The 24,346-nt window shown below is 43.0% G+C and overlaps 1 protein-coding gene across 1 annotated transcript; it reads right to left on the bottom strand.

Annotated features, from left to right (window-relative positions):
- Positions 1-519: 519 nt before the first annotated feature.
- On the bottom strand, positions 520-22,850 carry NUF2 (NUF2 component of NDC80 kinetochore complex). The gene is made up of 14 exons (XM_081866035.1): positions 22,836-22,850; positions 21,103-21,243; positions 20,050-20,124; positions 18,373-18,449; positions 17,527-17,588; positions 14,995-15,092; positions 13,745-13,818; positions 10,783-10,879; positions 9,961-10,023; positions 7,999-8,136; positions 7,111-7,251; positions 4,538-4,713; positions 2,638-2,773; positions 520-839 (listed from the first exon to the last, which is right to left on the bottom strand). Exons 2-14 carry the CDS (start codon positions 21,223-21,225, stop codon positions 720-722), a joined length of 1,380 nt encoding a protein of 459 aa, XP_081722161.1. The 5' UTR covers positions 21,226-21,243; positions 22,836-22,850; the 3' UTR covers positions 520-719.
- Positions 22,851-24,346: the final 1,496 nt, after the last annotated feature.

Here is a 24,346-nt window from a genome sequence, read left to right as displayed (position 1 = left end):
GGCCAGTGTTTCCCAATTATCAGTACTACATTTTTTAAAGATTTGCCTTGAGAGTCCTTAAACCTCTTTTGTTGACCACCAGCATTACAACTTTCCATTTTTAAGTTTGGAGTAGAGCAGTTGCTTTGGAAGACGTGGCTTATAGCAGATATAGTGAACATGTGCATGCATCAAGAAAATCTTGGGGGAAATGGTTTCAGATTTAATGTACTGTAATAAAGAAATTGATTATCTCCATGTGTATTAAGCTTTATTGCATACATTTATTTTTTTTAAAAAAAAAAACATGGTTCCCAGTTGTAGCGACAAAATCACATGCTTCCATTTTCAAGTTGTGGGAAGCCTCCAAAGCTTACTAGCAGAAATTGACATGAACTGGAGCTTGCATTTTCTGACATCAAGGACCTCGCCTGTTTGCGCAGCACAGCCATTCCTTAGAGAAGACCAAGCCTACCACTAAAGATCTGCAAATGCTAGAATGGTTGTAGCATAGGAACAAAATGAAATAGCAAACAGAAATAAAGTACAGATGGCCTGAACAAAGCACTCCAGCAGGATTTATTAGTTGGTACAGCTAGGTCTAGTTTTGCTCCCCTCCCGCGCCAATCAAGGCCAAAAGAATGCTTATTTTACCATTGATCACGTGCAGCTGAAATACAACCTTAAAAGATGAACGAGACAGAACAAAATATGTACAAATCAGTTGCAGAAATATGAACTCAAAGCAGTTTAGTTAACTCAGCGATCTTCTCTTCTCTTCCAGATGTCGTCTTTTCCACTATACTTGCCAGAAGTTCATGGTATTTATCCAAGCCAACCCTCAGGCTAAGGCAAAGCTCCTTTTGGGGTCAGGGTGGGGGAGAGATAGGTAGAGTTACTTGTTACGAGCGAGGAAAAAACATGCTGGACAAACCTATAGGTGTCAATATCCCTCTGCTATAATCTATATAGCTCAGAATACTTCTGACATGTGCTAAGCTCATCAGAGCAGGACAAAACTGGACTGCTGTCTTCAAAGCATTTCATATAATGGTATCATCTGCAGCCTCATCTCATCTCTGCCACATCCAAGGGCCATGCAAGGACTTTATATGACCCTTAGCACATGGTGCATAGGAAAGCTCTATAAATGACAGCCAGTGTTTTGTTGCTGGCCATTATGGAATTCTGGGACGCGGGTGGCGCTGTGGTCTAAACCACTAAAGCCTAGGGCTTGCCGATTGGAAGGTCGGCGGTTCGAATCTACACGACAGGGTGAGCTCCCATTGCTTGGTCCCAGCTCCTGTCAACCTAGCAGTTTGAAAGCACGCCAGCACAAGTAGATAACTAGGTACCACTCCGGCAGGAAGATAAACGGCGTTTCCGTGCGCTGCTCTGGTTTCGCCAGAAGCGGCTTAGTCATGCTGGCCACATGACCCAGAAAAACTGAGGGCAAATGTTGGCTCCCTTGGCCAGTAAATGAGATGAGCACTGCAACCCCAGAGTTGTTCGCGACTGGACTTAACTGTCAGGGGGCCTTTACCTTCACCTTTATTATGGAATTCTATACAAACTGCACCACGCTTTCTGAGCTGCGTCCTAGTGCTTCAATGATATTTCCCAAAATTTTAAGCGCACAACTCAGTCATTTTTCTTGGCAAAGGCTTTACCAGCATACCCACCATTTTACCATCTTGGATTAGTGATAATAATAATAATAATTTATTATTTATACCCTGCCCATCTGGGCGGCTTCCAACAAAATATTAAAATCCAACATTAAAAGCTTCCCTAAACAGGGCTGCCTTCAGATGTCTTCTGAACGTCTGGTAGGTTTTTTTTTTCCTTTGACATCTGGTCGGAAGGCATTCCACAGGGCGGGTGCCACTACCAAGAAGGCCCTCTGCCTGGTTCCCTGTAACTTTACAGGCAATGAGAACATGTTTTATATTGGGAACCTAAATATGTTCAGGGCCATTGGCATGTGTGTTGTGTGTGTAGGAGGATGTGTTGATTTCAAGCAGAAAGAAACCTCTATAAAAATGTTCCACAGGTTCCTCTCTGGGTCCACGCACGTTAAGTACTAGTGTGTATCTCTTCTCACCAGCAGAAGCCCCATCAGCATGATCTACATTGGCTCGCAGCACATTTCCGAGCACAGTTCAAAGTGTTGGTGCTGACCTTTAAAGCCCTAAACAGCCTCGGTCCAGTATATCTGAAGGAGCGTCTCCACCCCCACCGTTCTACCCACACACTGAGGTCCAGCACCGAGGGCCTTCTGGCGGTTCCCTCACTGCAAGAAGCCAAGTTACAGGGAACCAGGCAGAGGGCCTTCTTGGTAGTGGCACCCACCCTGTGGAACGCCTTCCCACCAGATGTCAAAGAGAAACAACTACTAGACTTTTAGAAGACATCTGAAGGCAGTCCTGTTTAGGGAAGCTTTTAATGTTTGATGTATTATAGTATTTTAATATTTTTTTGGAAGCCGTCCAGAGTGGCTGGGGAGGCCCAGCCAGATGGGCGGGGTATTAATAATAATAATAATAATAATAATAATAATAATAATAATAATAATTATCATTACCCACTTGGCTTCTGTGAAGTTTGACCTCTTCCACTTATGCATGTGTCGGCGTCATGTCTAATCTTTGCACTCACCTGAGCTTTCAACTTCTCTTTCTCCGCATTGTAATTTAGCTGCTGAATAGCACTTTTGAGCTGCTTGATTTCTGCATGAGTTGCTGTTAACTTCTCACAGACAGCTCCTCTCTTCTCCTGAAATTTGTTGCAGTACCTAGAAAATAATTAACTAGTTATTGTAGCACTAATCACAAATAAAACCACATAGATAAAAATTGTACTAGCAGCAAATGTCAGTTCACATACTGGCGATTCACTACATCTGGGGTTTTTTTCATGCTTTATTTTGAAATAAGACAAAAGCAGAACTGGGTTTCTCTACTCGTGAATGTTTAGACCAGTTTCCCAGACTTGGTTCTCCAGCTGTTTTGGGACTACAATTCCCATTATTCCTAGTTCTATTAGGTAGTAATGATAGGAGTTGTAGTCCAAAAACAGCTGGAGCAGTTTCTCAAGTTTGGGGAACCCTGGTCTAGATTAATATTACTCTATTCACAAAAAAATACAGTGGAATGAGGATTTTAGAATATGAAACATATAGCTGAGTTTACTAACAATGTCAATTGTTTCTGAAGTTTTGAAAATAACTTTGGGAGAAGTTTTGCTTGAATTCAGTTCTATTGGCATGGCAATAGAGCTACCTTATTTTTTTTATCATAGCTATCTTTTTTAAAAAGCTCCTTTTTCCAAAGGAGAGCAGTTCTAAGGATTATTCTTGCTTCTCCTATTCCGTCCCTCCATGAGCTCTCCCTGTCACTACTGCCCAAATTTACCAATTACAGTGGTACCTCAGGTTACATACGCTTCAGGTTACATATGCATCAGGTTACAAACGCTTCAGGTTACAGACTCCGCTAACCGAGAAATAATGCTTCAGGATGAGAACAGAAATCGTGCTCCAGCAGCGCGAGGCCCCATTAGCTAAAGTGGTGTTTCAGGTTAAGAACACTTTCAGGTTAAGAACGGACCTCCGGAATGAATTAAGTATTTAACCAGAGGTGCCACTGTACATAGGTCTGGTCGTGACCGACTCTGGGGTTGCGGCGCTCATCTCGCTCTATAGGCCAAGGGAGCCAGCGTACAGCTTCTGGGTCATGTGGCTAGCATGACTAAGCCGATTCTGGCGAACCAGAGCAGCGCACGGAAACGCCGTTTACCTTCCCGCCGGAGCGGTACCTATTTATCTACTTGCACTTTGACATGCTTTTGAACTGCTAGGTTGGCAGGAGCAGGGACTGAGCAAAGGGAGCTCACCCTGTCACGGGGATTCGAACCGCCGACCTTCTGAGCGGCAAGTCCTAGGCTCTGTGGTTTAACTCACAGCGCCACCCGCGTCCCACAGACTTTTGCTTATTTACTCAAAGACCTGCTGCTCACCTTAAGCCTCCAAGGTGAGATGGAGAAATAAGAATGGGCCTCGCAATCTAAGTAACTCAGGAGCTAAGCTGCGTCAAAGTCCTAATTCCTTGGAGGGGATTGGAACTGTGATGCGGCAAGTGTTGCCATGTGAATCTGCTGCAGCAGAAAGAAGAAACAAACCAACGAACAAGAGATGTGTTGCATCTCTTTCAGAAACAAGCACAAAAATTCCCTACAGGTCTCGAGATTTTTGATAACCAGAAGAGGCAGAAAATTTTGAAAGATTCATGAAAAGCAAACGGACTTTCGAGCGAGCCTTTGTGGCTCTTTTTCAAGAGAATGAAAGAAAGAAGCCTTAAATGAGGACTGTGCTCAAAGTCAACTTGCATTGCGACAAACCACCTGCCAGAAGCAAAACTGTCTTCACAAAGTAGCACAACCCCTTCCCAAAGGGTGTCATAAACATGTATGCTTTGGTCAGAATGCAAATTTTGAAACTGTATGATGATGTTTTAAGATGCCAAGCAAAATAAGAACAGACATATTAACTGATTCTTACTGAGTTATTGCTTGCTTGCGCTGTTCAATATCCTCACATGTCTTTTTAAGTTTGATTTCAGCAGTGGTGAGTTTCTCCCGCTTCACAGTCACTAGTCTCCTCAAGGTTATTTCCTCCATCTTGGCATTCTTTAATTCACTTTTGTTGCTCTCTATCTGGTCCTCTAGGGTTCGGATCTGATATGCAAAAAATACAAACAGCGGTTATATAGAGTCACTTCACAGTATTGTTGAGCTACTGAATTATGTTTGGGGTTGTTGTTTTTTTTAGAAATGAGCATACCTGCCCCCACTCACTTCAGATTTGCTAAGATATAAGCCAAGCTATTTATGGTCAAATCAGCAAATAGGTCAGTTCATTGCGCAGAAATGTTTCTTGTCTTGCTGGGGGTAAGAGGGGAATAATTCTTCCCCAGTTTAGATATTAACCCAAACTAAACTGACTTTGGTGGAGAGCCACAGTAGAAATGTTAGTTCCCAATTACATTAACATTTCTTATTCTCAGGCACAGGAAAAATGCCTCTATAGTAATAAGCTTAGCTAATGTAGACGCTCTGATCACAGAACAATAGAGCTGGAAGGGGACGCAAGGGTCATCTAGACCAACCCCCTGCAATGCAGGAATCTCAACTAAAGCATCCAAGAAAGATGGCTGTCCAACCTCTGCTTTAAAACCTACAAGGAAGGAGTCCACGACCTCCTCAGACCGTTCCACTGTTGAATAGCTCTTATTGTCATGAAGTTCTCCCTAAGGTTTAGTTGGACTCTTCTTCCTTGTAACTTGAACCCATTAGTTCTGATCCTACCCTCTGGAGCAGGGGAAAACAAGCCTTCTCCATCTTCCATGTGACAGCCCTTGAAATATTTGAAGATGGCTATCATATCTCCTATTATGCAAGGTTGAACATACCCAATTCCCTCAACCGTCACTCATAAGCCTGGATTTCCAGAGCCTTGATCATCTTCGTCTTTCCTTTCCACATGCTCCAGCTTGTCAATATCCTTCTTAAATTGTGATGCCCAGAACTGGACACAGTACTCCAGGTGTGGTCTGATCAAGGAATAGGGTGGAATTTGCTCCTCTTGATCTGGACTCTATACATCTGTTGATAACGCCAGCCTTTTTTGCTGCTACATCACATTGTTGACTCATGTTAAGCTTATGGTCTACTAAGACCCCTAGATCCTTTTCACATGTACTACTGGCAAGCCATATGTCCCCCGTCTTAGCTTTGTGCATCTGGTTCTTCCTGCCTAACTGTAGAAGCTTTATCCCTATTGAAATTCATTTTGCTAGTTTGGGCCTAGTTTTCCAGTCTGTTAAGGTCTTCTGTGGCATTAGCTACCCCTCCCAGTTTGGTGTCATCTGCAAATTTGATGAGGGCCCCATGTGCATAATTCCTTTGTCCAAGTCGTTTATCAAGATGTTGTACAACAATGTGCCCAGGACAGAACCCTGCGGCACCCCATTTGTCACAGGGTGATGAGGGACCATTATGGGCTGGACCAGTATGCAGATGATACTCAGCTCAACCTCTCATTTAAATTGAAACCAGTGAAGGCAGTGAAAGCCCTGTGTCAGTTTCTAGATGTGGTAGGAGGAGGGATGGCAGTCAATGGATTGAGGTTGAATCCCGACATAATACTAGAATTATGGGGGCATTAATTAAACTGAATGTTGAAAGATTCAAAAAAGTCAAAAACTACATTTGCTTCATAAAAACTACATTTGCTCTCACAATATGTAGTGATGGCCACTAACTTGGGTGGCTTTAAAAGACAAAATCAAAGAGGACGAGACTATCAATGGCTACTAGCTACAATGACCAAGTTCTACCTCCAGTCTCAAAGGCATCCGAATAAGGCAAAGGTAAAGGACCCCTGGACACTTAAGCCCAGTCAAAGGCGACTATGGGGTTGCGGCATTCATCTTGCTTTTAGGCCGAGAGAGCCAGCGTTTGTCCGCAGACAGCTTTCCAGATCATATGGCCAGCATGACCAAACCGCTTCTGGCGCAACAGCACATCGTGACAGAAACCAGAGTACACGGAAACACCGTTTACCTTCCCGCCACAGTGGTACCTATTTATCTACTTGCACTGGCATGCTTTCGAATTGCTAGGTTTGCAGGAGCTGGGACAGAGCAACGGGAGCTCACCCCGTTGCGGGGATTCGAATTGCTGACCTCCTGATCGGCAAGCAACCTGCAATCCACATCTGAATACCAGAGAAGCGCAAGTGGGGAGAGTGCTGCTGCACTCTGGTTCTGCTTGAGGACATTTCATAAGCACAGGGTTGGCCACTGTGAGAAGGTTGTCAGAAATATATGGCTGTGTGCTGCAAAGATTGCCCTAAGTCCACAGCCCCTTTTTGACTTTGCCCTTCTTCTGCACATACACAGGGACTGCCATACGATGGATCTTATTTTTCTCATTTCCCCATCCAGTCCTCCATCTTGATACCAGGAACCTACCAGGAATTAACCTCAGAGTTGTGCTAATGCCAAAAAAAAAAAAAGATTTAACAACAGTTCCATAGCTAAAATGTAAAGGAGAGAAATTCGTAATACATACCTCTGCTATTATATTTGACAGTTTAGCCACATTGGCTACTTGGGTTTCCATTTTTTTCTGGTACAACTGGATCTCCTGCTGGCACGGTGGTAAGATTTCTACCAGGTCTCTGTAGCTTTCATACTTCTTAATCACTTCTTGCTTTATAAATTTTTGAAAAATTGAGCAGAATTTTAGCATCCCATGCACTTTGTATAGCAACATTTTTCAGAAAACCTACCATACCTGGCCACTTTCAAGAACCTAGCAAAATTTTCTGAAGGATTTGTATGCATTTATTATTTATTTAATAAAATTTATATATGAGGCAAAAGAACAAAATGAAATTATTAGCAAACGCCATTAAAAGATTCAAAAAATTAAAACAGCAATAAGCTATAAAAACACATCAACATTCTATATATTCTAGGTAGATATTCTATTACAGTGGTGCCCCGCAAGACGAATGCCTCGCAAGACGAAAAACCCGCTAGACGAAAGGGTTTTCCGTTTTTTGAGGCGCTTCGCAAGACGAATTTCCCTATGGGCTTGCTTCGCAAGATGAAAAGGTATTGCGAGTCTTGCGATTTTTTTCACTTTTCCCCCCTTTTTCTAAGCCGCTAATAGGGTTGCTTCGCAAGACGAAAAAACCGCTAGACGAAGAGACTCACGGAACAGATTCTTTTCGTCTTGCAAGCCACCACTGTATACGTTTTCCGAAGGGTGCAGAAAAAGCATTCAATTCCTCCTCTGATGCAATCATACAGATAAGCAATCATAAGGCAGAAAAGGAAGATTTTCTGCATGTGAAGCATACAACAAGCAAGAGGAAAGTTGTTTTTGCTCACTTGTCCAGCAGGTTTAATTGCTGCTGATATATAAAATACAAAGGGGGAAAAGAGGACTCACCTTCTCTTTCTTGAGTTTTTGCACAGTCTGCTGGAGTTGTTCTTTACGAGTAGCCAGCTCCTCTGGATCATCTGCGATTTTGGACTTTAGTTGTTTTTGTTCTTCTTTTAGATTACATAGGGTTAGTTTTTGCTCATTCTAATTAACAAAGAATATAAATATTCTTAATGTTACCACAGGTTTAAATTAGATATTGAACAACCGTTTTAGAAGCACATCTTTTACTGGACTGAAGTTAGTGACAATTAGACTTTTTTTGCTTTCAAAACAAAACAAAGCCATTTCACTTGATTAAAGTCGTCAAGGCTTTCATTTCCGTGCACAGCACAAGGAGTGCAACATGCAGCCATTTCTGAAATTTCCAAACTTTGGAACCTGTTCTACAAAGAGCAGCATGCAGGTAATTCTTCCTTAAAGTAGCGGAGACACTATTCAACACTATAAAGAATTGTAAACAGCTGAATACAGAGTTTACCAACGTTTTACTTTACAAACTAATAAAAGGTATTGGCATTGCAGTGTCCATGATCACATGCTAGTTTAAAATATAACCTCCTAGATTTAAAGGGCTGTTGCTGTAAATCAGGCGCAAAACAACTCATGTGAACCTTGGGTCACTCAGAAGAACGAAAATAGAAACCAAAATCATGAGATATTTCAGGACTTGTGGAATGTTGAGAGCACGTTGTCTAGAGATGAAACGTGTGGCTTAATGCCAAACACAGAAATTTCTCTCTTTGCTGCTACGCTTTGTCTGGGGGCTGAGCCATGTTACTGCTCTATCACAATAAACACACAAGACGTAACTGGCTGTACTTTTGAATAGATAAAGTATACTATTCATTGTATCAAACTGTAAATTTCAACGGAAGTCTCAAAGTTCAACGGAAAAAGTAGACGACCCAGTGGATCAGTTCATTCTCTAACAAAGAATTTCTATCTGTGTCAAAACAAAACAAATTCCTTCCAGTAGCACCTTAAAGACCAACTAAGTCAGTTCTTGGTATGAGCTTTCGTGTGCATGCACACTTCTTCAGATACACAGAAGAAGTGTGTGTAAAATTTCTAGATGAAGAAAGGGTAAATGATGTGGGCTTGATGGATTATTGGACTCCAGGAAATAGACACTTATACATGTATGGACTTTATGCATGAACTGATTAGAGAATGAACTGATCCACTGGGTCTTCTGCTTTTTTCGTTGAACTTTATGAGACTTCCGTTGAAATTAACAATTTGATACAATGAATAGTATACTTTATTTATTCAAAAGTACAGCCAATTACGTCTTGTGTGTTTATCGAGTACGTTTCACGTAACCATAGGTTTGTTGCTGTTTTGTTACTGCTCTATCACAAGCATTACATGAATATTTGGGGGGGGGGATGAAAATTTGTAAATGCTTAGGACAGAATTTGAGAGTCCCATGGACTGCAAGAAGATCAAACGTATCCATTCTGAAGGAAATCAGCCCTGAGTGCTCCCTGGAAGGACAGATCGTGAAGCTGAGGCTCCAATACTTTGGCCACCTCATGAGAAGAGAAGACTCCCTGGAAAAGCCCCTGATGTTGGGAAAGATGGAGGGCACAAGGAGAAGGGGGCGACAGAGGACGAGATGGTGGGACAGTGTTCTCGAAGCTACCAGCATGAGTTTGACCAAACTGCGGGAGGCAGTGGAAGACAGGAGTGCCTGGCGTGCTCTGGTCCAGGGGGTCACGAAGAGTCGGACACGACTAAACAACAAAGGACAGAATTTACTCCATTTTTCAGCAAATTTGTTGTCCTAAGTTGCTGATGGTAACCAATAACAAAAACCTCTCAAATGAAAATTTCAGTGACAGGCATTTCTTAAGACTATTCTAAAACTAAGGATTCCCATATCAAATATAGCTACTTGGAGATAAACATATGCTGCTATTTCTTCAAGACTACCATTCCAGCTCCCCACTGAGCTCCACTTACCAGCTTCTGTGCTTTTTCTGCAACTTCTGTTTTCTTCTGGGAGATCTGTTCTTGCAAAATAGCCTAGTACGAAAGAACAATCACTTTTGCTAGTTAAGAAATGAAATTCGAAGGGGCTCACTCTGAACTCTAGAAGAACCTAAGACTTTTACCGTGTCCTTCAGATTATAGAGCCATTTTGTAGAAAGCTAGGGGAATAACATACCCACAGGACCATAGATGAAATAATGGCAGTAGATAGATGCCCAATGCAAGTAAGCTGGTCTCGTTCTCTCTCTCATATGGCTCCTGCACAGGGCTGTCATAAGCCCCCACTCAAATGAGAGAGATGCCAGCATGTTTCTATGGCTGGCTCTAGTAATTCAGAATTATTCCTGGAATCAGCTATCTTTTATTTTCTTGCTCTTATCTACAGCAGCACAGCATGCTGCAGCAGCACAGTGGAAAAGAAGCAAGATTTTTCAAACATATTTTGTTAAAAAAAGTGAATAGATTTTTCCATATTTGAACCATTTTATGTTCCCATCTCCTTTTCAGTTATTTTGGAGGTGGCAACCATTTTGCTCAGCCGCACCCCTAGCAACAACCATTTTGGGACTGGTGCCCATCATCTTAAAATTCCAAATGCACCCCCAAAAGAGCGGCAACCACTCATGCCATTGGCTTTAATGTTCCGCAAATGGTAACAAGAGAAGTTTAAAGGACGAGGCGTTCAACACTCTCCAGCAAAGACAAAAACTAAAGAAAAATTATTTAATAGCAAATTTTAATAGCAAAGCAACTTTGGATCCCCAGCAGACTTCTGTAAAAAAGAACACACACCGTTTTCTGCCGATATTCATGGTTCAGTTTTTGTTCCAGCTCTTGAATATCCTGAGAGAGTTCCTTGAACTCTGCCTCTTGATCTGCAGGAACAGTACTGCACATACAGAATAATAATAATAATAATAATAATAATAATAATTTTTATTTATATCCCGCCCTCCCCAGCCGAAGCTGGGCTCAGGGCGGCTAACAACAATAAAATAATACAACATTCTAAAATAATTTCATTAAAATTAATTCAACTTAAATTGATGGCAACCATTAGGCTAAAGTTCTGTGAAGATTTCCAAAGAAGGGAGTCAGGCTGTGCCCTGAGCAAAGGCCTGGTGGAACAGCTCTGTCTTGCAGGCCCTGCGGAAAGGTGTCAAGTCCCGCAGGGCCCTAGTCTCTTGTGACAGAATGTTCCACCAGATCGGAGCCACAGCCGAAAAAGCCCTGGCTCTGGTTGAGGCCAGCCTAACCTCTCTGTGGCCTGGGACCTTTAGGATGTTTTTGTTTGAAGACCGTAAGTTCCTCCGTGGGACATACCAGGAGAGGCGGTCCCGTAGGTACGAGGGTCCTAGGCCGTATAGGGCTTTAAAGGTTAAAACCAGCACCTTAAACCTGACCCTGTACTCCACCGGGAGCCAGTGCAGCTGGTATAGCACTGGGTGAATGTGATCTCGCAGCGAGGACCCTGTAAGGAGTCTCGCCGCGGCATTCTGCACCCGCTGGAGTTTCTGGGTCAGTCTCAAGAGCAGTATCCCACCAAAGGCTCTGCATGCAGCTGAGCTTTCCCTTGCCCATTCCCTATATCTGGTGGCGGGGAGAGCGATGTAGGAAGAGAGGGGGCGTTCTGGTGGGTGAGCTGAAGTTCACAAGTGCAATGACTTCACTGGATTCACCCCCAATTTTCACAACATACAGGATGCTGCTAATTTAGGATTTATTTATTTTTAAGTGAAGCATTCTCTCAACTAACGTCTCTCAGATAGATTTGCTTAAAAGACTTGTCTAAACCAAATGTAGTCCTACTGCATATGAGCTGTCCAGACTTCTTGGTAGTGGCACCCTCCCTGTGGAACTCCCTACCGTCAGATGTCAAGGAGATAAAGAACTACACAACTTTAGCAGATATCTGAAGGCAGCCCTCTCTAGGGAAGTTTTTAATGTTTGTTATTTTATTGTGCTTTATATATGCTGTGAGCCGCCCAGAGTAGCTGGGGAAAACCAGCCAGATGGGCAGGGTATAAATAAAAAAATTATTATTATTAGTAGTAGTAGTAGTACCACCACCACCAAATCACTCAGTTTAGAGAGGTTTTGAAGCTCTTCGAAATCATCTTCTTTTTTTTAATGACCCTGGACAATTTAGTCCCAATTTTGGGAAGCAGGTGGCGCTGTGGGTTAAACCACAGAAGCTAGGACTTGCCAATCAGGTCAGTGGTTCGAATCCCTGAGACGGGGTGAGCTCCCGTTGTTTGGTCCCTGCTCCTGCCAACCTAGCAGTTTGAAAGCACGTCAAAGTGCAAGTAGATAAATAAGTACCGCTTCGGCGGGAAGGTAAACGGCCTTTCCGTGCACTGCTCTGGTTCACCAGAAGCGGCTTAGTCATGCTGGCCACATGACCCAGAAGCTGTATGCCGGCTCCCTCAGCCAGTAAAGCGAGATGAGCACCGCAACCCCAGAGTCGGCCACGACTGGACCTAATGGTCAGGGGTCCCTTTACCTTCACCTACAATTTAGTATCATCAGCAAACTTGGTCATGTCACTGTTCACTCGTAACTCTAGGTCATTTATAAACAAGTTTAAAAGCATAGGTCCCAGTGCTTGCTAGCACGGTAACCTATTAGCATGGTCAGCAGACCTCTGCCTGCAGATTCCTTTGATATTACATATAAATTCCCTCCCACTTAGAAGACAGAAGTATTTATGCACAAGGAGAAAACAGAACAGCTGGAGATTAGGCTTTACTTTACTCTCTTGTAGGCAGGGGCTGACCTCTGTGGGAGAAAGGTAAAATGTTTCAATCTGACAGCACCCCCTGAACTTGGTGTCTGTTACTCCCTACCAGAGAAAAAGAGAGTTACAATTTCCTTAAAGTTGGTAGGTTCAAGAATGCATTGGCACGCTGGAATTAATGTTCAGCACTGAACAATTCCATCTAAGGTTAGTTGGCACATTGAACTAGCATGGCTTTATATGCAGCGCGATGTTAAAATGTAGTGGGAGGAACGAGCTGCATTGGCCCTGGCCCTGTGAGGCACCAGGACGGATGCAATTCGTTCCTCCTTTAGCTGCCGTTCCCACCTAGGGAAATGAGGTGGTTTCCCTCCGGTGCCTTGGCCAATACGGCTCATTCCTCCCTCTGCTTTTCAACGTCACAATATTGCAATGTTTGGCTGGGGATACATCACAAAGTTGGAAACTGGTAGCGCCCAGCCCTAGTAGAATGCAGAAAGAGATTGCACAGAGGACAGGTAAGCACTGTTTATTCTTGCCAGTTCCAAGTAAGACTACAGATTGTATGGAAAGGCATGCATGTCTTAAGGCGTAATTCATGTATTTCCATACTCTGGAGCCCTAGGAACTGTCCCTTAAATTCCAAAGGTTGCTTTAAAGCATGGGTAGGCAAACTAAGGCCCGAGGGCCAGATCCAGCCCAATCGCCTTCTAAATCCAGCCCACGGACCATCCGGGAATCAGCGTGTTTTTACATGAGTAGAATGTGCCCTTTTATTTAAAATGCATCTCTGGGTTATTTGTGGGGCCTGCCTGGTGTTTTTACATGAGTAGAATGTGTGCTTTTATTTAAAATGCATCTCTGGGTTATTTGCGGGGCATAGGAATTCATTCATTCTTTTTTTCAAAATATAGTCCGGCCCCACACAAGGTTTGAGGGACAGTGGACCGGCCCCCTGCTGAAAAAGTTGGCTGACCCCTGCTTTAAAGTGAGGTATCCAACCCTTAGTTGACTTACTCAAGTTTCTCCAACTTCAATGTTGCCTCCTGAATTGCTGTTTGAAGTCGCTGCTCTTTTTCCACAGCTGATTTCTGCAAAAAGAGAACAGTTTACATTGCATGCAAACCAAAATGTACACTTAGGTCTACAAAACAGTTTGATCTTACAGGCCAGAGAACTTGCATATTACCTGGGCCTGTGCTTAGGTCCCACTGAAGCAGGGACTGTTTTTAGCCTATAGTACTGTACTTTATAGACTCAAGATTCCATGACTTTCTGAAGACAGTTGAATGTCATATAGAGTGATGACTGTCTGCAAGGTTCATTAACCTAGAGGCCTATCATGCTGGGGGGAGTCAAAACCATGAATGGCTCTTCCTAACTTCCACAGTGGAAATAGGAGCACTTTCCACACAGGGAGTCGCTGCTGCTGCTGCTGCTACAAAAGTAGGGTGTTCCAGCCCGACCAATTCTACTAAGCCCTGTCTCCAGTGAGTGATGTGAGAACTCACATTGGATCTCCTCCTCCTGTTCTGAGAGAGAACCAACTGGGTAATCATCAGTCTGTGAAATTCAGATCCCCATATCCTTCCCTCACTGCCTTTTGGGTTTTGCCACACTTGTTAGTCTTTATATCCAGAGTCCTGTATCTTAACTAAAAGGTTGTTTAAAAGGGAATAATTTCATTAGGTGTGGATTTTTCTCTTAGTTCTGGCAATAAATAAATAAATAAATAAATAAATAAATAAATAAATAGGTGGCATTCCAAAAGAACAAGAACCCACCTGGCAATCCTGTATCTCCCTTGGCTTCCTACGCCATAACCACCAAGTCCCTAAACTTTGCCTCTGAAGTCCCTTTCTGCGGTCACCTATTACCCCTCCTATCTCTGTCAGAATCTTCTTCCCTTCCTTGACCTGCCTTTTCTTGAAACCCATGCCTCCACCACCCACTATTTCTCATAGTTGCTGTTGAAAGGAAGATTTGAGGTGTCCTGTAGAACAAAGAGCTGGTAGGGAGGAGTTAGGCAAACTAAAGGAAGTAGGATCAACTTTCTAAACTGGGATATTTTTATCTTGCCTCCTGCTGTCCCACTTTCTGCCAAACTGACCTTTATTCAAAAGAAACTGAAATACTGCATATATCCTATTGCCCACAGCTTCATTTTGTCAGTACTAGTCTATGATTCTATGAAATGATACTATGGAGTGATCTTTGTGTTGTGACATGCAAAGTCTAGAAACCCCAAACCCTGTAATTAATCTTACAAACGTGCTCTGGATTTCCAGGTAGACCTCACGACGCGAGTCACGGAAGAAAAGGAAGTTAATGAGGCCACTCAAAAAACGAGCTGTCCTCTTGGCTTCTGGAAGAGCAACATAAAAGGAAATGCTTTTGTAAGACATATGGGGCATACAATTTTTCAAATTCAAAAAGCCGCCTGAAGTTTAAACCCACAATAGATGGAATCTACCACATACAAATGATACGTAGAAACTCTGGAAGCCATGAATATTGTGTGCGGGGTACAATCAAGGGAGTTAATCGTAAAGTTTCAGAAAAGAGATCCCCTTTGAGCTGGCCACAGCATGTCTAATGGAATATTTTCAGGAACTGTACATGTAGTTCTGCTATTGTTTTTTCAGACTTTATCCTAATGCTGTTGTTGGAAACTGCAATAAGAACCGGAAAACTGAACTTTCATACAAAAATTCATCACAACTCCCGCCGCTCCCAGTATCCCAATTCAACAGCCTAAAATTGTGGGAGGTGGGGTGGGTGAGTTTTAACTATTATCATGCAATCTTGCTAACCTTACTGAAAATCACCCAGAGATCAACACTAGTAGATCCTGATCAATCTCTGCAATAAACAATATGGTTCTTTTTGCACTTAACACCAAGCCAAAACCAGGGCTTTACACAAATGCACAAGTTCCCAGAAATAAGAACGGCACCTATGCATTCTTCCCCCGCCATCTCCTGCTGCCATGCTACTAGAGCTAAGCCATGGTTTGGGCTCAGTGTGTCATCCAAACCTGGATTCATAGTTTGCCCCCTCCACACAAATCATGAATTGTAAACCAAGAATGAACCTTAATTACAGCTAAATTACTAAAAAAAATGTGCAAGCTAGTGACTCTTATGGGCTCATTTATGTATTAAAGATCTGTACTGCTTTTCATCTGAGGATCACAGGGTGGTTTGCAATATGAACACAAAAACACATAACACAGTAACTAACAAAACAATATTTACAGGGCTGTCGTAAAGATCCACCAGGGAAATGAATTAATTAAAACTTCAGTTTTCACGCTGGCGGGGTCGTAAGACGAGAGGAACATACTGGCATACTGGTACACAATTTCTAGAAGCGGGCTGCTATGGAGATTGGTAATATTGTTGGCAGGCAGGTCACCTTGGACGCTAAGGCATGTCTCTTATCCGTTTTTGATGATAAAATGTTAATGGAATAAAGTTCAGGACTTGTTTCCTCCTCCTGTAGCAAGATGCGCCTTCCGCTTGGCTGCAATTCTACCCTGTGACGGCAACAATTGTAACCGGAAGACCTGACTGGCCCAAGGTTCCCCCCGTGATCTTTACAGCTTAACCAGCGATACAATAATCTTTGTCCCATACAGAACGACGAAATTGAAAATCTACATCAGACATTCAGAAACCAACAAGCCTGCTATCCCAGCCTGGTTAGCCCCCTAAAAACTCTGATACCCCATAATTAAATACAATATACTCCCATAGAGATTACCTTTAAAGGTAAAGGGACTCCTGACCATTAGGTCCAGTCGTGACCGACTCTGGGGCTGTGGTGCTCATCTCGCTTTACTGGCCGAGGGAGCCGGCGTACAGCTTCCAGGTCATGTGGCCAGCATGACTAAGCTGCTTCTGGCAAACCAGAGCAGCGCACAGAAATTTACCTTCTCGCTGGAGCGGTACCTATTTATCTACTTGCACTTTGACATGCTTTCGAGCTGCTAGGTGGGCAGGAGCAGGGACCGAGCAACGGGAGCTCACCCCGTCGTGGGAATTCGAACCGCCAATCTTCTGATTGTAAAGTCCTAGGCTCTGTGGTTTAACCCACAGCGCCACCCACGTCCCTAGAGACTACCTTACACTGCGTTTAAAACCAAAATCGCATTTGAATAGAAACTGTTTCTCAGGCGGCTAGTCCTAGTCTTTATAACCCTGTACCTTCTTCCAGAAGGCCAAAGCTGAAAGAGATCATTTCCGGGGCGCGCACTATCCTGCACTAATTTGAACCTGGGCCTCAGCAGTCCTAACAAACTGTAGGACAGGCAGTTGTGCAATAAAAATCCATGACTGCACAACACATCCTGGGTACAGTGGTGCCTCGCAAGACGAAATTAATCCGTTCCGCGAGTCTCTTCGTCTTGTGGTTTTTTTCGTCTTGCGAAGCACGGCTATTAGCGGCTTAGCGGCTATTAGCGGCTTAAAGAAAAAGGAAACAAACTCGCAAGACGTTTCGTCTTGCGAAGCAAGCCCATAGGGAAATTCGTCTTGCAGAACGACTCAAAAAACGGAAAACTCTTTCGTCTTGCACGTTTTTCGTCTTGCAAGGCATTCGTCTTGCGAGGTACCACTGTAGTGCTAGTGCGGAAATTCCCCCAGACGAACCCTTGCTGTGGGGAACACTGCGACTGCGAAACAGAATCCCAACCAAACTGCAACCAGTGAGCCCTCGGTGGCAATTCCCTCAAGATGAAACCGAGAATTGTTCAAGACACAACACATTAGAACACACAAGAGACATTAAAAGCTTACTTGGATTTAGAAGGTCAGCAATCTGGAAGTCGTTGACACGGCAGAGCGGAAAAAAGCGTTCCCTGTCAATTGTACAAAACATTAAGCATTTTTAAAATAGACTCAACATATACTTATAAACTTATTATTAGGGCAAACGATTAGAACCTGACAGATCTTTTAATGGGGTTACTCCCTAGTAAACATGTTTAGGATTGCAGATTTTATCTTAGCGCTCTGAATCTGAAGAATTAAAATTTGTTGTTGTTTTTAAAATAAAGATATCTAGCAGAAGCATGGGCTTAACTCTATGAAACACACTGCATGTGACACAGCACTTGAAAAAGCTGTGGTGCAAAGCCTGGCTGAGTAGAACTTTGAACTCGGCTTGCAAATTTAGCAGAACAAGGTCAGCCGTTACACAAGATTTATGTATTTGAGAAAATGCTCTTCCCTCACTATTACAACGCCCAATGTAGCTTCAAGAAAATTTAAAATTACAAAAATGAGTCATGAAAACAGTGCAATAAAAGCAAGAGATGGGCACAACAGATTAAAAACACACTGAGGACGAAGGATCATTAAGCTATTAAAAACTCAACAGCTCCAACCTGCTGAAACAAAGAAAAGTTTTTTTTTAAGCATCAGGAGGGGCTAGATAGATCTCCTGAGCCAGGCAGCTCCATAACCCAGGCAAAGCCACAATATCTATACCTGAACTCACAAAACCTGCAACAAATTTAATGTCTTACTAGAATAAAAGATGAACACAATGAAAAAAATTGAATCAAACTATACAAAATACATTCACAGATCCATTTCAAATGATAAAAATGAGTGTACAGAATGTGATTTCAGCATACTCACATGTTAGTAAAGAGATTCGCTATTGGCAGGAAGCCATCAAAAATCTGGGGATATGGAGTTTCAAAGGACACTGGCATCTAGGAATCAGTAAACAGATTCAGTAAAGAGATGCAATTTCTTTACTTAATTCTTCAGACAAATCTGATAAATTTCTTTTCGTAGTATTATTATCTGCTCACCCCCTCCAGGGATAACACAGCATTTGCGGCTCAGTGCCTTTACTGCCACCATCTGGCATACCACTGTGGGTCTTGCTTCCTGTGACCAACAGGAGACAAATTCCCCTCTCCTGGTGGCTGCTGGAATTCAGAATTCCTGCCTGTGATTTGTCCAATCATGTGCAGACAGAGCATGTGGGCCTGAGGCTGATTCTCAGGAGTCTTCAGGATTCCCAGCATTTAAAAGCCAGAATGGCCTTCGCTCAAGACCTATATTCATGGTTTATAATGTTCTGTTTTTCAATTGCCTTGTGGACTTTATGGACTTTGCTGCGGTCATTACTGTCACCGCATTTGGGTCCAGGCAGGAATTTCTCCCATCAGACAAATTGGGTTTTGCCTTCCTTACAGCCATCGTCACAACACTGGAAGATATGGCATTTGGGTTGGTTCCTAGTTGTTGGCAAAGGGGGAACTGGGAGCCTCTGCTTCCTCTTCTGGGGTGGGGTGGTATCCCATTAAAGGAATGCCAGGGAAGGGGCTTCTGTCCATAAGCCCAGGCAGGGGCTGAGGGCCACAACACTACACAACGCAGCAAGACTGTGGGGGTTGCATCCATTTGATGTATGCCATGGGTCAATCCTTGATTCAGCCTTGACCCCTCGTATCCCTCCAGCCCACCTGCTGGATGGTGACTGACCCAGTGCCATGCCAAACACACTGACATTTGCAATCAATAAAGTTGTGGACCAATTTTAACCCATAAAATGTAGCCTGTGGTTTTGGTTTACTGAGATGTCCTGATGTTCATGGCACCAAGGTGCACAAAACTAAGCTGCTTCTGGCAAAACCAGAGCAGCGCACGGAAACGTCGTTTACCTTCCCACCGGAGCAGTACCTATTTATCTACTTGCACTTTGACGTGCTTTCAAACTGATAGGTTGGCAGGAGCTGGGAGCTCACCCCGTCGCAGGGATTTGAACTGCCAACCTTCCAATCGGCAAGCCCTAGGCTCAGTGGTTTAGACCACAGCACAACCCGTGTCTGCCATAACTCTGCATAAATACACAAGAACTTCAAATTAGCATTATCTCCTGCGTTATGAAAATGACTGACTGTTCTGAGTGGGGAAGCCATGTTTGCTGTAATAGGCTAAGAATGTTGAAGACTCCTTAAGGCCTAATGTTATTTCTTGCAGCCTAAGCCAAACAACGGCTGCACTCACACACCACAGAAAGCCCTAGTGTGGATCCCAATAAACAATGATCCCTGGTTTGGATGCAACACTATGTCACAGATTGTGGCTTGCTTTTCCTCCAATGTGAAAAAGGAGAGGCTAAATGGGCATAATTTGCTTGTGAGTGCTGAACAATGATTTATACTTTCCCACGACTGGCAAATATAGCAAATAAATTTGTTGTTTTTTAAGGTGCCCCAAACTCTCCACTAAAAATAACTATGGTTCCATTATACTCTGGATTCATTGCACTTTTCCCCCATGTCTTGTTTAAATACTTACCATATAAAAGTGTTCCAGGCGGATTCCATACACAACTTGCAAGGCTCTCATAAAGATCATCTGCAGCACTTCAGGCTAAGAAGAGGCGAAATTTTATTTGCCATGGCAAACCAGACTAAGTTTAGATTTTATTTATTTCACTTTCCACTGCCAGAGGCAATTTTTTTAACAAATGCATAAATTAATAATAGTATGTTTCTGCAGAATAGCAACATTTGAATGCCACACTAAACCATGGGGAATGAGCTACAGGAAGCCTCAGGTTCACACTTCACCCTCATGACCAGTACAAAAATAGAACGTAAGAAATTATAAAAACAGCCACAGATCTTAACTACGGCTAGTTGGAAGTCAGCTTGGTAATCCACAGTTTTCCAGTAGCAAGTATTAACATTAACCAGTTTGTTGGTCCAGATGATGCAACAAGCTATGGTTAAACAAACACAGAACAAAATGCTTCGAAACTCCTCCCTGAAGCGTGGGGAGCGGGTTTGTGGGTGCCAGTCCAATACTTGCTGCATCTCATTGATATTACACTAGCCATATGGAAGATGGAGCAAGCTTATTTTTTTCCTGATCCAGAGGCTAGAACACAAACAAAGAGATTCAAGTAACAAGAAAGGAGATTCCAACTAAACATCAGGGAGGTCTTTCAGAAAATAAGAGCTATTCAACAGAGGAATGGACTCTTTAAGAAGTTGCTTAACTCCTTCCTTGGAGGCTCTTAAGCAGAGGGTGGGTGGCCACCTGCCACCGCTGCTTTAGTTGAGATTCCTGCATTGGCAGGGGGTTGGACAAGATGACTCTCGCGGTCAGTTCCAACTCTACAATTCTACAATTCCACCCCCTGAGCTGGGTCTGTTTTGCCATACAGTCATATGCTACGCTACCATAGCGCTGAGTTAAAGCGACATATTTACATGCAAACAGCTACTTTGGCTAAATTCACTCATTCTGGCTCTGTACACAGGGGAAAAATCAAATGCATATTTTACCCACCGCAGTGCTGCACTTTGATTCTGTGCCATAAATCCACTCTCTTACAGCACTTACCTTGACGTTTGGAAACAAGTCACCCTTGGAGAAGGTTTTGGCCTCGTTTGCTGTGAGCAAGCAGCTGCGGATGTGCGTGATGATGTCGTTCTCACTGTACCTCGGAAAGGTGCAGTTATCCATTTTGTAAGCCGGTCTGCCCTAAAAAGAAAAAGTCAACTCCAACTTTTAAACCGCTGCCAGGTGGGGAGGTGGGAGGAATCAACGACCAGTTTCTGCAGTCCCTGCCCAAATTCTCTCACCAACCTTTGTGAAATGTATGCGTGCAAAGGGGTTGATACCGAACAGGTGATTGCTTATTTTTAATTTCAGGGGTTCTTGGAAGTGGGAACTATTGGGGAGGGGGGGGCGCGGTTAAAGGTTCCCCTCCCGCCTGCTTATTTCGCCCATGTTGTGTGTTTCTTTACTTTACTTTTCTTGAATTTTTATGCTGCGGTGTTGGGACCGAGAGCTGCCTGTGAATTTAACTAATACAGTGGTACCTCAGATTAAGTACTTAATTCGTTCCGGAGGTCCGTACTTAACCTGAAACTGTTCTTAATCTGAAGCACCACTTGTTTAGATAAGGCTGGGCAACAAAAACAAAAACAAGGCAACCTCCTTTAGCAGTGTCATGGAATTGTGTTTAAATGTTAGCGTATGGTTCTGCTTCATAGCAGCACTTTAACACCGTTAAACACTTAATAAAGAAAAAGAAAAGTTTCACTGGAATAATAATAAACCTTGTTCAACAAAAAGCAAAAAACAAGGTAGTGTCATTTAAGCAGCGCAGTGGAATTGTGTTTAAATGTTATCCTATGGTTCTGCTTCATAGCAGCACTGTAACACCATTAAACACCTAAAAAAGAAAAGTTCCACCGGAATAATAATAATAAACCTTGTTCAACAAAAAGAAAAAGCAAGGTAGGGTCATTTAAGCAGCGCAGTGGAATTGTGTTTAAATGTTAGCCTATGGTTCTGCTTCATAGCAGCACTGTAACACCATTAAACACCTAAAAAAGAAAAGTTCCACCGGAGTAATAATAATAAACCTTGTTCAACAAAAAGAAAAAGCAAGGTAGGGTCATTTAAGCAGTGCAGTGGAATTGTGTTTAAATGTTAGCCTATGGTTCTGCTTCATAGCAGCACTGTAACACCATTAAACACCTAAAAAAGAAAAGTTCCACCGGAGTAATAATAATAAACCTTGTTCAACAAAAAGAAAAAGCAAGGTAGGGTCATTTAAGCAGTGCAGTGGAATTGTGTTTAAATGTTAGCCTATGGTTCTGCTTCATAGCAGCACTGTAACACCATTAAACAAAAAAGAAAAAAGAGCTTCACTGGAATAATAAGCAAAATAAAATAATAATAATAATAATATTAATAAACAACAACAACAACAACAATAATAATAATAAACCCAATATAACAACAACAGCAGCAGCAGCAATAATAATAATAATAATAATAAACCCAATATAACAACAGCAGCAGCAGCAATAATAATAATAATAATAATAATAATAAACCCAATATAACAACAGCAGCAGCAGCAGCAGCAGCAGCAGCAATAATAATAATAATAATAATAATAATAATAAACCCAATATAACAACAACAGCAGCAGCAGCAATAAACTATGTTCGCGGTGGGGAGCTATAACAATAACAATAATACTAATAATTCTAATAATAATAATCCATGTTTTGGGGGGAGGGGGGCTCTTTCTGGCTCCTGCCGAAAAACATTCCTACCCGGAGGCCTATGAAGTCTCCTCGGCGCTGAGGTCTCCCTTCTTCAAGCCCGGACGAGCCGACGCCTCCTCTTCGGCGGTTTGAATTTGGCGGGTAACGCCTCGCGCACGCGCGCACAAAGACCAGCCCGGCGTCTCGGATGACGTCACGCCCAATCAGCGGCCCGGCTCGCGTCGTTCCGCTCCTTCCCTCGCTCGCGCGTGCGTGCGTTTGCGTCTTGTCCTTGACGTCACGCCCAATCGGCTGCCGAGAAGCCTTTTGTTTTTCTTGCTCACCTTCTCTCCTCCACGCCCCCCCCTCCCCGCTATTCGGTCCTTGAAGGTAATACGTGTCAGGATTTCTGTTGGCCGCCCTCAGATTTAAAAAGTTTTTTTAAAAAAGCACGTTAAAAAAAGTGGAGATTACGAGACAAATGGGGAAAAGGAGGTGGGGAAATTGCTCCGCTCTTTATTCTCCTGACGGAGCTGTGTTTATTCTACTCAGCTGCCAGGAGGGTTTCTGCCTCTCTTGCCTCTGGTGTCATGGCGGCGGGAATTCACGGAGTAGAGTGACAAAAAAGTCAAAGGGGAGAGAGCAGTGCTCTGAACACTGAATTCCCTTCCTGTTTTCATTTATTTTATCTTCCACCTCGCAGGGAACATCAACAACATAAATTAATAATAATTTTATTATTTATACCCTGCTGAGCAAACTTGGGAGCTTACAGCACATAAATTGTAAAACATTAGACATTAAAAAATTCCCCATACAGTGTTGCCGTCTGATGTCTTCTGTAAGTCAGATAGGGGAGTAATAATAATAATAAAATTAAAATTTTATTTATATCCCGCCCTCCCCAGCCGAAGCCAGCTCAGAGTGGGTAACAACAGTAAAATAATACAACATTCTAAAATCATTACATTATAAAATTAGTTCAAATCAAATTAATGGCAACTATTGGGCTAGAGTTCTGTGAGGATTGCCAAAGGAGGGGGTCAGACTGTACCTTGGCCAAAAGCCTGGTGGAACAGCTCTGTCTTGCAGGCCCTGCGAAAAGATGTCAAGTTCCGCAGGGCCCTAGTCTCTTGTGATCTCTGATTTTTATATGAATATAATAGTTGCTGTAACTGTGACTGTTAACCCTGGGAATGCCTTTCCCACCTCCTGTCTGGGGTTTTTTTGGGGGGGGGGGCTTTCTCCCCTTCCTTATTTAATTCCCACAACAGCCCTGAGATGTAGATTAGGCTGAGAGGGGGTGTCTGGCCCAAAGTCGCCAAGTGAGCTTCATGGCCGGGGGTTTGAGCCCTGGTTTCCCCAAGTCCCAGTCCAACACACTGAGCACCACACTATGCTGACTTCCTGTCTATTTACCTGGGAAAAATATTCCAAAACAAGGCTAGATTTAAGATGCAACAGCCACAGGGTGTCACTGTTGTATTTTTTCAGTGTCTATCCACTTGGCATTTGGGGTGACAAGCAAACTAATGCCAGTGTGCTGGAAGAAGCAAAGATCAGTGTCGAAGCAATGATTC

This window comes from Podarcis erhardii, assembly GCF_964252035.2.
Source record: "Podarcis erhardii genome assembly, chromosome: 6".
Classification (NCBI taxonomy): Eukaryota; Metazoa; Chordata; class Lepidosauria; order Squamata; family Lacertidae; genus Podarcis; species Podarcis erhardii.
The sequence above is the reverse complement of the archived record's forward strand: the minus strand, read 5'-3'. Positions and strand labels throughout refer to the sequence as shown.

What these genes read in the sequence shown, in the direction of transcription:
- NUF2 (XM_081866035.1), bottom strand. Translation starts at nt 21,225, where the DNA reads ATGGATAACTGCACCTTTCCGAGGTACAGTGAGAACGACATCATCACG. An exon ending in TGCTGACCTTCTAAATCCAA is followed by an intron (nt 15,093 to 17,526) that starts GTAAGCTTTTAA and finishes TTGCTCTTCCAG; the next exon opens with AAGCCAAGAGGACAGCTCGT. An exon ending in TTGAAGTTGGAGAAACTTGA is followed by an intron (nt 10,880 to 13,744) that starts GTAAGTCAACTA and finishes CTGTATGTGCAG; the next exon opens with TACTGTTCCTGCAGATCAAG.